Source organism: Colossoma macropomum, unplaced genomic scaffold (assembly GCF_904425465.1).
Source record: "Colossoma macropomum unplaced genomic scaffold, Colossoma_macropomum, whole genome shotgun sequence".
Lineage (NCBI taxonomy): Eukaryota > Metazoa > Chordata > Actinopteri > Characiformes > Serrasalmidae > Colossoma > Colossoma macropomum.
This window is the reverse complement of record NW_023494795.1, coordinates 39,177,351-39,193,722: the sequence shown is the minus strand read 5'-3', so window position 1 is coordinate 39,193,722 and position 16,372 is coordinate 39,177,351. Positions and strand designations below refer to the sequence as shown.

At 40.9% G+C, this 16,372-nt stretch overlaps 2 protein-coding genes across 7 annotated transcripts in view; both read right to left on the bottom strand.

Annotated features, from left to right (window-relative positions):
* Positions 1-39: 39 nt before the first annotated feature.
* Positions 40-6,991, bottom strand: LOC118815951 (neuroglobin-like). Its single transcript, XM_036582401.1, has 6 exons — positions 6,956-6,991; positions 6,568-6,734; positions 4,139-4,243; positions 3,568-3,688; positions 913-993; positions 40-340 (listed from the first exon to the last, which is right to left on the bottom strand). The coding sequence occupies exons 2-6, from the start codon at positions 6,723-6,725 to the stop codon at positions 257-259; spliced, it is 549 nt and encodes a 182-aa protein (XP_036438294.1). The 5' UTR covers positions 6,726-6,734; positions 6,956-6,991; the 3' UTR covers positions 40-256.
* A 511-nt stretch (positions 6,992-7,502) lies between these two features.
* LOC118815950 (pleckstrin homology domain-containing family G member 3) overlaps positions 7,503-16,372 on the bottom strand; it is a 44,996-nt gene continuing 36,126 nt past the window's right edge. For 3 of the 6 annotated variants that reach the window (XM_036582396.1, XM_036582394.1, XM_036582395.1), the window contains 4 exons: positions 15,796-16,113; positions 14,077-14,175; positions 11,490-13,077; positions 7,503-9,293 (listed from right to left, as the gene is read on the bottom strand). In XM_036582396.1, the coding sequence (XP_036438289.1) occupies positions 8,371-9,293; positions 11,490-13,077; positions 14,077-14,175; positions 15,796-16,113 (2,928 nt within the window). In that variant the 3' untranslated portion in view covers positions 7,503-8,370. The remainder of the gene's footprint in view (positions 9,294-11,489; positions 13,078-14,076; positions 14,176-15,795; positions 16,114-16,372) is intronic. The other 3 variants (XM_036582399.1, XM_036582397.1, XM_036582400.1) reach the window with 3 other exon arrangements.

Genomic DNA, 16,372 nt, shown 5'->3' with positions numbered 1-16,372 from the left:
CAAAGTATAAAATATTATTTAGAATAAATTAATCAATATTCCAGCTACACTATATTAACCATAAAAACTGAATATTTTGGAAAAAAGAAAAACTGAAGTTAATGCTGACAGTGCTTTTAACTTTAATAACTCACTGATAAATTAGTATATGAGTAATAAATAAATGAATCATTAATATTAAGCTTGTGTCAATATTAGAATGTCAGTGCTCAGCTGAAGAACCCTAAAGAACCTCTCCATCCCCTACATGCCGTGTTTAGGGGGTCCAGCCAACGTGTGGTTTCCTTGTCTCCTCCTCAAAGCCCACCTTCATCATCTGAGTCAAATACAAGAACAGGGTCTAAAAGAAAGACAGAAAGACAATACGGTCATTCATACAGTCAGATATGGTCATTCATATAGTCAGTTACGGTCATTCATATGGTCAGATACAATCATTCATACAGCCAGTTATGGTCATTCATACAGTAAGAAACATTAATATGTTCAGATATGGTAATTCATACGGTCATTCATATAGTCAGTTACGGTCATACAGCCAGTTATGGTCATTCATACAGTCAGATACGGTCATTCATATGATCAAATATGATCATTAATACAGGGAAAGAGGACTGTTTGTCGAATACAAAAACAGGGTCTAAAAGAGATGGAAAACACTACGGCCAATCCTCCTTCAGGGACCCCCATCTGCTGCTCCTTTCCCCTCCACCCAGCTCCCCAGCCCTCCAGCCCCCAAGCCCCCTGGTCCCCCAGGCCCCCAGCCTAATCACAGATGGAGTTTGTAACGTGTTAATTTTTGCTTATGAATCAACAGATTTCTGGATCTGAAAGTGTTTTAAACTCTGTTTAGTAAAAGTGACCACAGTAACACTGACCAGAGCTTCAAATGTTGAGAAACAAACTATTTACCGTCCAGGCGTTCTCCAGTTCTGAGGACCAGCTTTCCTTCAGGATTGGTTTAATTACTCGGATGAACTCAGTGCCAAGATACTGTAAGACATTTGATCATAAACAATAACAATTACAAACTAGAAAAGTGCATTTCCTAAAGGAAACGTGGAATGGTTGCACCGCGGTTACTATGGAATTCTATAGGAGGAATGAGGGATGAAAAAGGACTCATAGAGGAGTGTGGGTCAGTATGGCTGTGGATTAGAGCTTGGAGACCTGGTCTGAAAGAGTACATGTACTTTGGTGGCTGTTGAGAAAAAGACAGATCAGTGCTTTGTTGTGAAAGAAAATAAATGTGACTCTACGGGAGGAACAAGGGATGAAAAAACGACAAAAAGATGAGTGCGTGAGTCAGTGTGGCTGTGGATTAGAGCTTGGGAATGTGCCCATGCATTTCGGTGTCTGTTGCACATTGCAAAAAACAGGGCTATGGTATGGCCGAAAATAAATGGGATTCTAAGGGAGCAATGAGGGATGAAAAAACGACAAACAGATGAGTGCGGGTCAGGATGTCTGTGGATTATAGCTTGGGGACCTGCCCTGAATGAGTACATGCTTTTCGGTGACTGTCAGGCAAATAAGTAAGTTTGAGTGGTGGCGAAAATTTATGGGACTATATGGGAGGAGCGAGGGATGAGAAAAAAAGACAAATAGAGGAGTGCGGGTGAGTATGGCTTTGGATAAGAGCTTGGAGCCGTGCCCTGAGTGAGTACTTGCATTTCAGTGAGTGTTAGGCAAAGAAGTAATAGAGTTTGAGTGGTGGTAAAAATGAATGGGATTCTATGGGAGGAACGAGGGATGAAAAAAAACGACAAATAGAGGAGTGCGGGTCAGCGCGGCTATGGATTAAAACTTGGGGACCTGCCCTGAATGAGTACATGTATTTTGGTGACTGTCTGGCAAAGAAGTAATAAAGTTTGAGTGGTGGCCAAAATTAATGGGACTATATGGGAGGAACGAGGGATGAAAAAATGAAAAATAGAGGAGTGTGGGTTGGTATGGCTATGGATTAGAGCTTTGGGGTGTGCCCTGAATGAGTGCATGCATTTTGGTGACTGTTGGGCAAAGAAGGGCTAGAGTTTGAGTGGTGGCAAAAATAAATTAGACTCTATGGGAGGAACGAGGGATGAAAAATGGAAAAAATGACAAATAGAGGAGTGTGGTTCAGTATAGCTATGGATTAGAGCTTGAGGATGTGCCCTGAGTGACTACATCCATTTTGGCGGCTATCGGACAAAGAAGTAATTCATTTTGAGTGGTGGCAAAAATGAATGAGACTCTATGGGAGGAACGAGGGATGAAAAAACGACAAATAGAGGAGTGCGGGTCAGTATGGCGGTGAATTAGTTCTTGTGCTAGCTAAGTGCAATTCCCCCTTAAAAGCAGTTCCACCTTAAAAAAAATCATTATGTGTGCTGATACTGCTGAGCATTAGGCTGGGAGCGGGTGAGACATTGGGCTCCGTGCGTGGGTCTGGATGGGTGTGTGAGTTAACGGCCCATTGTGACATCATGTCTGGCATGCTGCCAACAGTCCGCTCGATGTAAGTCAATGGGAGGAACAAATGATAGAATAAAACGACAAACGGATGAGTGCGGGTCAAAACGACAGTGGATTAATGGTTGTGGGCCTGCCCTGAGATAGTGTATCAAAAACGGTGTCGATCGGACAAGCAGAAGTACCTTAGATTGGCATGCAAATGTTTACCCCATTCATTCTCTATGGGAAAAAATGTCCGCAAAATTCCCTTGCTACGCGGAATCCGTGCATCCGATCAAAAAGCTGTATACAAGCACGCATCACACAATCAGGCCGGACAATCTGGAGCTGGAACGGTGTTGATATCTCGAAAACTGCGGGACTAGTTACGGGACAAAAAATCCGGCAGAAAAATAATAATAATAATAATAATAATAATAAAAAGAATAATATAAATCAGATAACAATATAGTTGCGCCTTGCTTTAGCAACCATAATAACAAATGTATCAGTGGATAAAAGCTGTTTAGTGGGAGTTTATTGGTGAATCTGGAACTGAGATTTTTGTTCTGCAGCAGCTTCTCCAAACAATCACAGTTCAGATTCTAAAGCAAGTGATATACATTTAACCTTTTCACAGCAGCTAATAAATGCAGGTTCTGCCTGTTTTGGAACCTCAGAAGAAACTCTGCCTTTAGTTTCTTCTTCAATAATGTTGACAGAGTTACATTTTATTAGATCATATTAATTAAAAATATCCGGGTCGGACTGGCCGCGAGTGCAGCGGCAGAAAGAGGCTACAGAAAGGAGCCAGAAAGTGTTCTTTGAGTGATGCCATAACAGAACCACTTTTGATTCCCTAGGGAATCATGTACAAAAACAAGATTTTGGTGAGTGTGAAGAACTGTTTAAAGGTTTAAAGTGTTCAGTATTCCTATTTTCACTTCCTATTTATTATGTTGAGGTTCTCAAAAAGCTCTTTTACAAACGAAAAGTTCTTAAGAGAAACAAACGTGGTTCTCTATCGCTTCATCATTCAAAGAACCCTTTTTTGTCACCTTCATTTGTAAGCATGTCCCGTTGTGGCTCAACAAGCATCTCTAAAAGCAGAATAAGCGTCCAGCTGAGACTGACCATGTAGTATTTAGGGTTGGAATTGTAATGGCAATGTTTCCGTCCCAGTTCCAGAACCAGCTGATCTAAATGCTCTGGTTTTCCGAGCCGGGCCACGCTCTTCTCCAGGAAGGACATCACGCTGGAAAACAGAGTCTCAGCTTAAACAGTCTTAGCATATAAAACACTTTAAATTTGATTAAGAAAACAGGAGAATAAAATAAAAAACACAAAATAACAAAGCGTAAAAAACTAAAAACACTAAAGACAGAATCAGAATAAATAATGTATAATTTGTGATTGTGTAATGTGAGTTTTTCAATAAGAACAACAAAACTGCTCTATAAAATGGTTAAGTGTGGATTTTCTAATCACAGTGAAGCTGATATTAACCATCTTTTAAAATATGATCAATATCAAGCGGCCGTGTGTCTCTATGGGCGGAGCTTCTGAGGCTGAACTACCTCAACCCCCATCAAAAACCCTCACACATCATCGACGTCCAGAGATTACTAAAGGAATTATTATAAATTATAATTAATATTCCGCCCACAGCTCAGAGAAAAGGGCAAAGGTCAGCACGATCTCTTACCGGAGGCCGTGAGCGCGCAGTTCTCTGCTGGCCTGGATTTCCGGATCCGCAACATCTCGAAAGTCGAAGAAAGCATCTTTACACTCTGGATGGATCTCAAACAACCTGATATAAAACAGAGAAAAAATAAACAAATAAAAAGAGATTTAAAAAGTGTTTTCAATGACCGGAAGACGAGTCTATCCATTTCAAAATATTCAGGTTTTCCAGGGCGTGTGGGAATCCTGACCTGCCGTTCCATTTCATAACTTGAATATTATTAAAGCGGACTTCTTACGCTTCTCTGGTTTTTCTCTTTCCTTTAGTGTGTTGTACCTTTTTCAAGGTTTACTGATAAAGTTCTGCTGTATTTAGCACAGAAATGCAATAGAACAGAGTATGCACTTTATTTATTTATTGCAAATAAAAAATATTTATTTGCAATATTTGTTTATTTATTTATTTTTAATATATTATATTAATTTATATTTATCGATTTATAATATTTATTTATTGCACTTTATTTATTCATTTTATGAACAAAGTATCCTGACCCAAGTTTAATTGTACTGAAAGGATCAGACATAACTTTACTGAAATGTTAACTGAATGTCTATTCAGTCGTCAGCTGACTGTGTTTGAGCCACAGCTGCTATGAACCGCTGAGGGGAACCACGGTTAGCTTTGCAATAGTGACGCTAACGGAATTAGTATATATGCTAGCAGTGTTAATCGCCTGAAGAAAGGCTTATTTAAACACTGCTGTGTGTGACTGACACACGTCTGCATCTGTCCCAGTGTAAAGAAAACGAGAATGTTAATGAAATGATGAATATTCATCCTAAAAACGACAGTATGTCTAAACACAGCACAGCCATGAGCTACACAGTCGATGTTGGTGGTATTCCGTAATTTAGTTGTCAGTGTCCCAGTGTTCCTACCTCCGGGGCAAGGCCAGGGAACAAGCCGCTGCCCGAATTTGTATTTACTATATACTGACTCATTACATACAGAACTAGTGAGTGAATCAGAGCGTGAGTACGTTTTCAGTGCTGAAAGTGCAGCAGTCTTAGAATACGGCAGCACCAAGGATGCAGCTGGGGACTGTAAGGAACTTGTAGTAGAACCAGTTTATGAGGAGTTTGGCCTCATCCTGTTTCACTCGTTATATCAAATACATGACTGCATAACACCAGAGGACACCCACGAGTGACTCCTAAATAAATATGGGGTTGCGGGCGGAGCTGGAGCCTATCCCAGCAGTTGGAGCTAAACAAAATTTAAAATACTTCCGTGGAAATCAGAGTAATCTGATCTGAGAGAGTTCATCTTCAAACAAATCTAACTTTATGGATATTTCAGTCGGGAAAACAGGAAGTGCATGAGCAGTTAAATGTGTGTGTGTGTGTGTGTGTGTGTGTGTGTTACGATGTTTGTATTTAAATAAACTTCGCTTTCTGGAGTCCAACAAGGCGAAAGAGACGAGCAGCTGCAGTGAGATCTTCAGTCTTCTCACTCAGGAACGATTTACATGATGAATCTGCTGATGCTCAACGTCTGCTTCAAAGACCTTCTTCACAAACACTTGCATGGTGGTGAAGAGTGGCTCCTCACACGGGGAACCAGCTTATGTTTGTTCCACAGGGTGAGGATGTGATCCAAACACAGACAACATTAATGTGCATACAGAAGGTTGTGCAGAGTGAGGAACTCTGCAGCTCACCCAGACTCTGATCTTAAGCTCTTTGAGCAGCTGTGGACACTTTTCTCCTCAAAATCAACACCACCAGCTTTTTACCGCTGGGAGGAAAATGACTGAGAACAAAGAAAAATAAATAAACACATAAAAAGGACTGCTACATTACAAAATCTGCTACATTTCTCCACAAGCAGCTCCAGAACAATACTTTAATATTCAAAATGAACCCATTAATGTCCAATAACTAAACTCATCACAATCATCATCACTGTGCTAACAAAACGTCACATCTCCAAAACTGATAACTTCACATTCTTAACTTTGATATAAATTAATGTTACAATTTATACATAAGTAATTTTGTCTTGTTTCTGTGTGTTCAATCATCATCAGCTGCTGTTCAGATAAAGCAGAAAAAACTGGAGATGAGTGATTTTGATATAACAGTGACGATGTGTGATTCAGAAATTCAGATTTTATTTTGTTAAAAATCAGAACCGCACTGTGACCAAAAGACTGAATTTAATGAACAGTAAATCGACAGTTAATCGATTTGAAAAACATTTAGACCAAATAAATGAGAAACATCAGACAAGAACATTAATGAATTAATCTCGTATGTAACACAGCTCTCAGATCACTGTCAAAATCCTACAATCAACGGAGTCAGTAGATATTTTAGACAATCAGTAACCGCCACACACTTCATCATATCTTTATTATATCATATACTTTATGAGAAGCAGCTCACCTCACAAACATGATCGCACCGGCTTTAGTGGCGTCTCTCTGAACGGCTCTCCACGACTCCCTGATCAGCTCCTTCTGCTCCTCGCTCAGATGTACGATGGTCAGATCTTCCACATGTTCGCTGTGAGGCTCCGACTGGGAGGAAAGCGTGCAGCCCATATTACCAGCCTAGATACGAGTTAAAGTAGCGAGAACGCGTCTGAGAACTTTCAGCGATTTCAATACAGTATCAAACTTCAACTGTTTTACAAAAATGACTTTCTACATATTAATAAAAAAAAATAATTTCATAAAACTTATGTAGAAAAGTAGGCCTTGGTTAGTGAAATATAGAAAACTAATCGAAACGTGATTAATTCATCTTTTTAGTTGGGCCAATTATCTTTTACCTGCTTCACACCTGAGCTCTTTATAACTGGCACTGAGCTTCACTGAGACTCACTGCAACAAAATAATACATTTGCATAAATTTTACATATTCTCCATAACACAGTGACAACAACCCATTTCTGAGTGACGCTTCTCATTGGTGGATCAACAGGGAACACAAAGAACCTCACAAATAACTCTCTAGAGTAAAAGGTGATCTGGGAGCTGTAAAACTGTGCTTGAGATATAAATATAGAAAATCACTCTTAAAAAAAGAAATGTGAGCAACCCTATAAATCAACTACTTTTGGTTTCCTAAAGAACCATGTTTAAAAAAAGAGAATTGCAGAATGTGAAGGTTCTATAGCAGCTTAAGGGTTCTTACTAAAACTTTACTCAGGTCTGTAAACCTGAAAAAAGGTTCTCACACTTCTACAAAAAAACATTATTCCACTGTAAAGTTAATTATTATTATTAGTGTAGATTGCCATCTTTTAAAACACTTTCCTACTGACTCAGATGAGATAAACAAGCACAACACACACACACACACACACATATATATATATATATATTTATATATATTTACATAAATTCAGACAGGAATCATCATTTACAGGATCTTAATAAATAACACAGTGTAGAGAGAAAGACTCACAACATACAGTGTTACGAAACATGAAAATATAGAGATGTTTACATGTTACATTTGTGCAAACAGCTGATTAAAGACATTCAGTGCTGGAGAGATTAAAGAAAAATAAACATATACAGAGAAAATATATACAGACACAGTCAAAGCAAAACTTCATTGATATATTACCAGATAATCATTTGCTGGAATGCCTATAAAAACAGTTACAGAACAGAGGTTCTTTTATACACAGGAAATAATCAGTGGAACAATAAGAGCTGTAACTTTCTGTAATAAATCATGATTAAGATTAACAGTTAACTGATTTAGAGCTCAGTGTTGCAACTGAAGGTGCCAAAGCGAGCGAGTGGTCCTCCGTATAAGTGGTGCTATCACATAAGTGGTCTGTCCTTATATTCAAGAGAAAACTATTTTTAAAGAGAAATTAACAAGGAATGATGCACTTGATGGAAAAATCTACTCATCTGTGGCAAAACAGGAGCATTAAAATGGAGAATGTGAATCACATCCATGTTCTTTGAGAAAGATTAATTTAGAGAATTATGATGGCATTTCTGGCAATTCATCACAAACAGCAGTTTTACTGACAGAGGCTACATTCACACATATAAGCTTGACAGAAATAAACAACATAAAAATATATGTATATTTCAGGAACCCGTTAACCTCTATAGTCTGGTTATGCTTTTCTGTACAGAAGAATAGTGTACCTTAAAACAGAGTGATACACTTCTAAAACAAATATAAAGAATAAAGCTACCAGAATGAAAAGATAACCTTTTATCTCAAGTTTAAGAATTTTTCTCTGAGGTTCTTTACAACACCCTGTTGACTGTCATCAGCCTTTTTCCCAGAATCCACACTGTTTTTGAGAGCTTCATCTAACCGTTCTCTGGAGGATGACATTTTATCAGGTTCTTTACTTCTGTCTGTCTTGGACGCTTGTTCTGACCGGGACACAGACTCTTCCCTCTGTCGGTATTCTTCCGATTCCTGATAAGCACGACAGCGATCAATAACAGCCATTATTGAGATCTTCTCCCGAGACGTTGGTGAACGGATCTGCACATAGTGGTCTTCCACACTGTCCATTTCCATTACAGTTGAAGGTTCTTTCAAAGGTTCCTCCCCTTCAGCTTGAGTTGCTGTCTCAGAAATCTTCTCTACAACAATCACCTTCTTTTCATTGGGTAATGTGGCCTGAGCGGAGATGTAGTAGCCACTACTGACCATCTCATTTTGAAGGTCCTGTAGATCGCTCAGATGCAGTCCGCTGAGTTTGTGGTCCAGAGAGCCAGCTCGGTGCATCCGAACCTGATGGTCCTCCCAGTCTCTTCTGGAGCGGGTTCTGTAGGCTGGAGCCTCGGTGTTAGCACTGGAGAGAACCAGGCTTGAGCTGCAGCTGGAGCGTCTCCTCGGGCCGCAGTCGGTCATCCTCTCAGGCACCGAGCGGCTCCGGCCAGCAGGGGGCAGCTGCAGAGATGCGCTGTGGGTGTTGTGGGTGTATTTTGAGCGCAGCTCACTCACGTCCGGCCAGTCAAAGCCCTCGGCCGACGACGGGCTCAAAGGGCTCTTGGAGTGCGAACGTTTCGGAGATAAAACTCTTGCACTGCTGCTGGTGTTGGAGCTTGTGGAGTCGGCCTTCTGGTCAAAAGGAATCATCTCGTCATGTCCAGTTAGAGACAGTGTCAGGTTTGGTTTTCCTGTAAATCAAACAATGCTGCATAAGTGAATATTTAACACAAAGGAGCATTAAAATTACACCAGAATTTTAGACATAAAAACAACTTTGATACTTAAAATGGTGTCCATGACATTGTTCACTATCTTTCTCCAAAAGAGAAACCCTCTACAAACTGACATCTGTGCACGAACAAAGGCTTTCTTTCCTCAGCTGCTGTACTGTCCCTTCTGGGATCACTGCAGCAGGTTGTGTTTTAACTGTGATTTTATTCACAGGAGGTTACCATATGGAAGCCATAAATAAGTTTTTTTATACTAACGATACAGATAGGGGTGAGCTTTTTGTTAGATGTTTAAAATTGAGCTGAAGAACAAACACTTTAAAGGTAAAAGAGTCTAAACCAGAGGTCTTCAAATCCAGACACTGAATCCAGCTTCTGGTCCTGGGTTTTGTAATCACTGGTAATGGTAATGACAATGGGTGGATAATCAGTTACAACTAGGGCTGCACGATATTGTCATGAAAAGAGATGTTCCATAAATCTGTCTGATATTACTGTGAAGATATGAAAAGCAATAAATTACTATTAAAATAATGTCTGTCTGGCTCGATATAACTCAAGTGCAGACATTTTTGGGATGTGTTAATTTGGGTGATGGATCATTCTCAGCACTGCAGTAACACTGATGTGGTGGTGGTGTGTTAGTGTATGTTCTGCTGGTCTGAGTGGATCTGAGTTTTTAAATACTGTGTCCACTCACTGTCCACTCTATTAGACACTCCTACCTTGTCAGTCCACCTTGTAGATGTAAAGTCAGAGACGATAGCTCATCTGTTGCTGCACAGTTTGTGTTGGTCATCCTCTAGTCCTTCATCAGTGGTCACAGGACGCTGCCCACAGGACGCTGTTGGCTGGATATTTTTGGTTGGTCCAGCAGTGACACTGAGGTGTTTAAAAACTCCAGCAGCACTGCTGTGTCTGATCCACTCAGACCAGCACAACACAGACTAACACACCACCACCACATCAGTGTTACTGCAGTGCTGAGAATGACCCACCACCCAAATAGAACCTGCTCTGTCTGAGGGTCCATGGGGGTCCTGACCACTGAAGAACAGGGTAAAAGGGGGCTAACAAAGTATGCAGAGAAACAGATGGACTACAGTCTGTAACTGTAGAACTACAAAGTGCACCTATAGAGTAAGTGGAGCTGATAAAATGGACAATGAGCGTAGAAACAAGGAGGTGGTCAGAATGTTATGCCTGATCGGTGTATATATATATATTTTTTGTATAGGTACACAAGAACAAATACATATTCTTGTGTCATTTTATTTGTTTGTTTAGTTATTAAATATTGTGGCATCGGACACGCCGGGTTGTATTTAGTTTAAAAATAATGTTGTTTTTGCTATTGGTTGAGTGTAGTTAATCACTGTGTTCTTAGTTGGTCCAGAACTCTTATTTTGAAGGACTCTGGGGGGCGCAAGGTAGCAAGCTTCAGTAGCCCAGCTGGCTAGCAGAAAAACAGTAGAGACTGAGCAGCCTGTGTGCTGCGTGTTTCCCCTTTACTGCAGCCGTTTTGAGCTGAATTTATAGCGACATTTTGAGGTCTCAGTGTGTGTTTTGTAGTTGAATTTCCACTAAAGCTGAGTTATGTGGACATTTTAAAATCTCAGTGATTTGTAGTTACTGTTTGGCCGAATGGTGAAGTTGGAGAAAGCCGGTTCAGTCCCAGTGTAGAGAAGCAGTAACGGTTTGTGTTGTGATGTAACAATGTCTCTCTGGCACTGTGTGTATGAGGTTATTTGATCTGTTCGGTCATTGCCGACCTAACCATGTGTTTATCACAAAAACTCATATCGTGATAACCATAAAAATACGATTACAACAACAACAACAACAACAAAAACAACAACAATTCAGTGAGGAACCAGTGAAGACAAAATCCAGAACTACAAACTAGATTTATGGCCTGAATTTGAAGATGTCTGGTAATTTAAAGGTACCACCCAAACTGCATAAGTGGAATAATGTCTTTGTCACTGCTCTATTTAAGTCTTATCCCGACCTCAGAACCTAGTTCTAATCAAAGTTCTAGATTTTAAAGCCCAAAAGATAAGACACCTTTCAGGCAGAATGCATCAGCACAAAATAGGTATACAGACAGTTTCAATGAAAATGTAATGTGTTGATTGTTTTTGACAGCTGTACCTTTAGTGTCTTTCTCAGTCTTTTCCTCCATCACAGAAGTCAAATTCTTCTTGACAATCATCATCTCTGCATCCCGGCCCCTCTGCTGGACCACCAGATGGGTGCACTTGATGCGCTGACTGTACTTCCGTGCCAGATGGATGACATTATTTTGCACATTCTCTGCATTTTCTGACAACTGTGAATCTGTGCGTTCTTCACCTTCGGCCTCAGCTCTCAACTGGACAATCCTTGGAACTGGAGCCCTCAGAGACCTACATTCTTCTGGCACCGGTCTGTACATGACCGCTTCATTCAGACTGACTGCACGACCCAGACCTTTTCCTTTGTCTTTGACCGGTGATGGTGAGGAGGATTCCTCTGTAATAGTGCTGAGGCCTTCAAGTTTCATCATGCTATCTCCATCCTGAGCTTCTGTACCTTTACTTGTATTTTGGGTTGTTCTGGAAAGACTAGCGCATGCTCCTCTAAATCGAGGCGTTTCTCTGGATCTTATGGCCTTGCGCTCTTGCTGGGACCTGGTGACCTCTCTCTCCATATCCTGCCAGACCTTGATCATCTCAGATGATGGACGGAATATCTCTTGTTCAAGGTTCTCTGGCTTGGTTTCAGCAGTTTGTAGATTCACATTGCCATCTACTTCAGAACCAAACAGGTCTGCATCTCTGGCCTTATCAGACTCAATGGAATCAGTAGATACACTGGTAATGAGGTGGTTCCTGAAGGTATCAGAGGCACTTAAACTGGGCCCGGGCACAGATGGGGTAACTGAAGAAGTTTCCGTGGTTAACCCTCTTGCTTGACCTAATGCAGGAGTGACCTTGTCTACCACAAGATTGTTATTATTGGGAAAACTGTTAAAACGGCTAACTGAGTTCCTCACAAGCCCACTGGGGATATAAGTGAGGCTCTCTCTACGCTTGAGGCTAAACGTTGCATCCTGGTGTTCTGCATTCTCATAGTAGCTCTTGATCTTGTCAATAAGCAGCTGATCCTGCTTAGACAGAGTTGAATCCCTTCTCCGGTGGATGCCTCGATCTAAATCAAATAGGTTATCTTCCCTTGAGGACAGAAAGGAGAAATCTGCCTCCTGGGTCAGCAGAGGTCCTTGCTGTTCTGAAGAGGTGCTTCCCCGGTGGTATGGACGCTCATGACCTTCTGTTAGACTGAGACTGCTGCCTGTCCGGCTGGGTAGCCGCGGAGACGCGCATCCCAGGAGGCGGACGTCATCTGCTGCCAGGCTACTGCGCTGAGTGCTACTGACAAAATGTTCAGCGATGACGCTAGCCTTGTCCAGCACAGAAGATGGCAGAATGCTGCTGGACACTGTTTCATGCACTATGTCCTCTTCTTCTGAGGACTCTCCTGGAGTCAAATCTTGCCGCAGTGAAGGTGAGCCTTCGTCTCCCTCTTCCTTTAAGTCCTCTCGGCCCTCCTTACCCTCTACTGGTCCTAGAAAATTAAGATTGTTCCTGTCCTGTGGTTCCATTTCTGTAGATTCTGTGTCAGACATGTACTTTAAATGTAGTTCTTCTGTGGAACCCCCGTGAGATCCATCACTGGGTATTTGTGAAATACTCTCTGCAGTCTAGGAATCAAAAAATTTACAAATTAATGCAAACAAGTTTTTAAAGTCTATTTAAAAACACATTCCTGAATGCAACATAACGCGGTATTACAATATTTTGTCAATGAAAAGCAGAATAAAGCAGCAGTTTTCTTTATTTGTCTACCGCTACCACTTACAAGTGCAACACTATAAATCAGCAAGTCCAAATGACTGCAGTGTGTCTATGAATCCATTTAGATCTCGCATGTACATGCTGATCACGTTCGCATTTTAGTTGACTGCACGAAAAGCCAGATTACGGATCACATTCAACACGAGTGTAAACAGAAGCACTTTCTGCATCTGTAGACGGTTCCAAAAGCGGAAACATGTCTCCTGACTGCTGACCAGCAGGTGAGAGGATAAACAATGAAACTTAGGATGAAGGGATCTGCGAGGCTGGAGTTTCCCAAACCAGCATCATCCTCTCACTCTGGGCCGATGAAGGAGTCCAAGCTGAGCTCGATGGTTCATATCATAACTGGATAAAAGTACACGGAGGTAAAATGAAAAGGACGTGTTGATGTGATTTTTACACAGCAAAGTGGATCTCATCTGGCCACACTGGAGATACAGAAATAGGCTCCAGATCTGGACAGGCTAAATAAGAAACTGCAACAAAAAAGAAAGAGCAAACTTTCCTAATCGTCCTTTACTACAAATCATGAAGAAAAGGGGCAGGGCAACACAGTACAAATGTAATCTAACAATACTAGAAGACATTTTAACGGGACATGTATCGTCATCGTTATATTTTGCTATGAACAAAGATTTTAAATTCAGAATTTCTGAACAATTACACTTCTTAAACTCGCATCATCATCACGATTAACACTCAATTTCTAAGTAACACAGTTACAGTTACACCTCTTACGAGCCTCTCCTAAAGCTCTTTTTACTGAAACCTGCAGCTGTTCAGTGTTGCATTTTATCATTATATTGTTGTATCGCCGACCACTGTGAGATAAAAATGCCCACCTGCTTTGTGCTGTACTGGTTCTCATTTATACCACACTCGTCCTGCCTTGCTGGAAGGACATTTCCATTTTTGCAGTTATTCTGAATGAGGTCATCATCCTAACAGAACACAGGAAGTTATCAGGATTGGTCAGTGCAGAGATGATGATTCTTTCTGATCAAAGAACACCAGTTCAGTTCTGCTGGACTGTGGAAGCGTAAAAAGCCACACAGTTCACACAGATCATTCATGTACATTATTACAATGCGGTAGAGTACGGTTACTCATCAGAACACAGTATCAGTGCGCTCCTCGAGTATCTGTGTCTGTTTCTCATAACAGAACCATGAACGTAGGCGGGGTTCTCTGGATGTTATGTGATGGTCACATAATTTCAAAAGGAACGCCAGTGTAATCAGTGAACAAAAGTAACAACAGCAGCAACAAGCAGGAGCTTCATGTTTATGTGCAGTGAAAATGTCTACAGAACGCTTGACCCTGGATCAGTAACCGTACTGAACTGCACTGTCAGGTGGAAAAACACCTGAACCCAGATGGATTAGTTGTGTCTGAATGCAAATGAGCTCACAGACATCACAGATATCATTCATTATGCCAGAATTTATCTGCCTTTTACAGTTTAGTTATTTGTGTTTGAATGTTAATTAGAGGGTGTAGTCTCAGTTAGACGGCCGCTTCATATCTCAGAGCAGGTGAACTGCAGAGGAAATTGGACTCCACATAGTTTACAGTAAAATTTAAACAAATTTAGACATCAGACAGCTAGTGTGACTGCACTGTGAATACTGCATCAGTATTTTAGTTTAAAGTCAGATGGTGTTTCATGATATTAAGAGCATTTTCTTATAAAGTACACAGTTTTAAGGGTTCATTATCTATTAAATGTTTATGAGCATTTTGCTGTATGACGAGTATCATAAAAATCGCAATCTGCTCAGTGTTGGAAAACTGAAATATACTCATTTTTGTAATCATTGTATCAATGCTTTTAAAGAGTGCATGGTGTGTTACTGTTTGTCCCTGTTAATCCCAATTTATACATTTTTTCCTTATGCATCAGCAGACATGTACATAAAAATAATAACAATATCACCTACAGTTTCCATATCAGCACATCCTTACAAATTACTGATACTGCATTAACATTGGTGCTAGCAGAATGAGTTATATTTTCACTCTGGTGAAGAGGCTTCACTCAACTCTACACATGATTCTGTGTATCTGTAAACGTGTGTGTGTGAGCGCAGTACTGATTATTCAACAGTGAGGGTAACTACAGTAAACATAGCTAACATGTAATGAGACTTATATAGCTAATTTGGCCTATTTAAGCCTGTACATTAATTGCTGCCAATTGTTAATCGCAATTGCATAACAAAAAATCTTTAGCTAAAGTTTCATGATCATAACAGCCTTAGATGATAAATTTCTTAATTTGAAACCTTTAACATTATAAACTACTAAACAGAATCATTTAGACAGACAGACAGTTCCAGCATTTCTGGAATGGAAGCCTCGTGCACTGGAAGGTGGAAGATCAGAAGCAGAAAATGAGATGCTTCATGCAGTGTTTCCAGGTGTGTTAGCGCTCTGAGTCAGTTCTCCTCTCAGCAGCAGCGTGTTAGCTCGGGGAAATGCAGCAGGGCTGATTTACAGACCAGATGCAGATCTGTTAGATATGAGAGGAAAATCCCAGCAACGGCGGAAGAGAGCCTCACCGTTGTGAACCCCGCAGAAAGCAAAGCTCGGGCTCTATAGTGCCAGCAGGAGATAGCCGCCAGCATGGAGCTAGCAAAGTCCGCTACCTGGTCGTCCTCCATCAGAATATCATCTGACCCACTTTCCTCTCCTTCTTCATCCTGCTTGAACAGTGTGGGCTTTGCTGTAGGAGAATCTGGAGCTTCTTCCCCATCGCTGGGGCTCAGGCTGAACTTCTGAGCTTCAGGTTCTCCTATGCTGGAGCCCAAACTGCTGATGCTAGCGGTGGCCTGTAACGGTGGCCGGTCAGCAGCTAACTCTTCTTCACTGTCTGCGTGCTGGAGCATCAGGTCAAGATGACAGATTACAGTAAAGAAAACTGAAAAGGACGGAGTTCTGAACTCCACAGTGATGATTAAGCTTCAACAGTGGTGGAAAACCTTTAAAATGGGTTTCATTAATTTACAACCACTAATGAGTGGTGCAGTGGTGTCTGGATTGGTGGGTATACTGTGTCTTATGCGTCACCCCCACAATACATCCATCCACATTTCTTTATATATGCTGTAATTGTATGTAAAAAGGATGTCAGTATAA

Excerpts from the sequence above, each read along its gene's own strand:
- LOC118815951 (XM_036582401.1), bottom strand. The coding sequence starts at position 6,725 with ATGGGCTGCACGCTTTCCTCCCAGTCGGAGCCTCACAGCGAACATGTG. Across the intron at positions 4,244-6,567 it reads GGTGCGATCATGTTTGTGAG|GTTGTTTGAGATCCATCCAG; the intron begins GTGAGCTGCTTC and ends GTTTTATATCAG. Across the intron at positions 994-3,567 it reads CCAACCCTAAATACTACATG|TATCTTGGCACTGAGTTCAT; the intron begins GTCAGTCTCAGC and ends AATGTCTTACAG.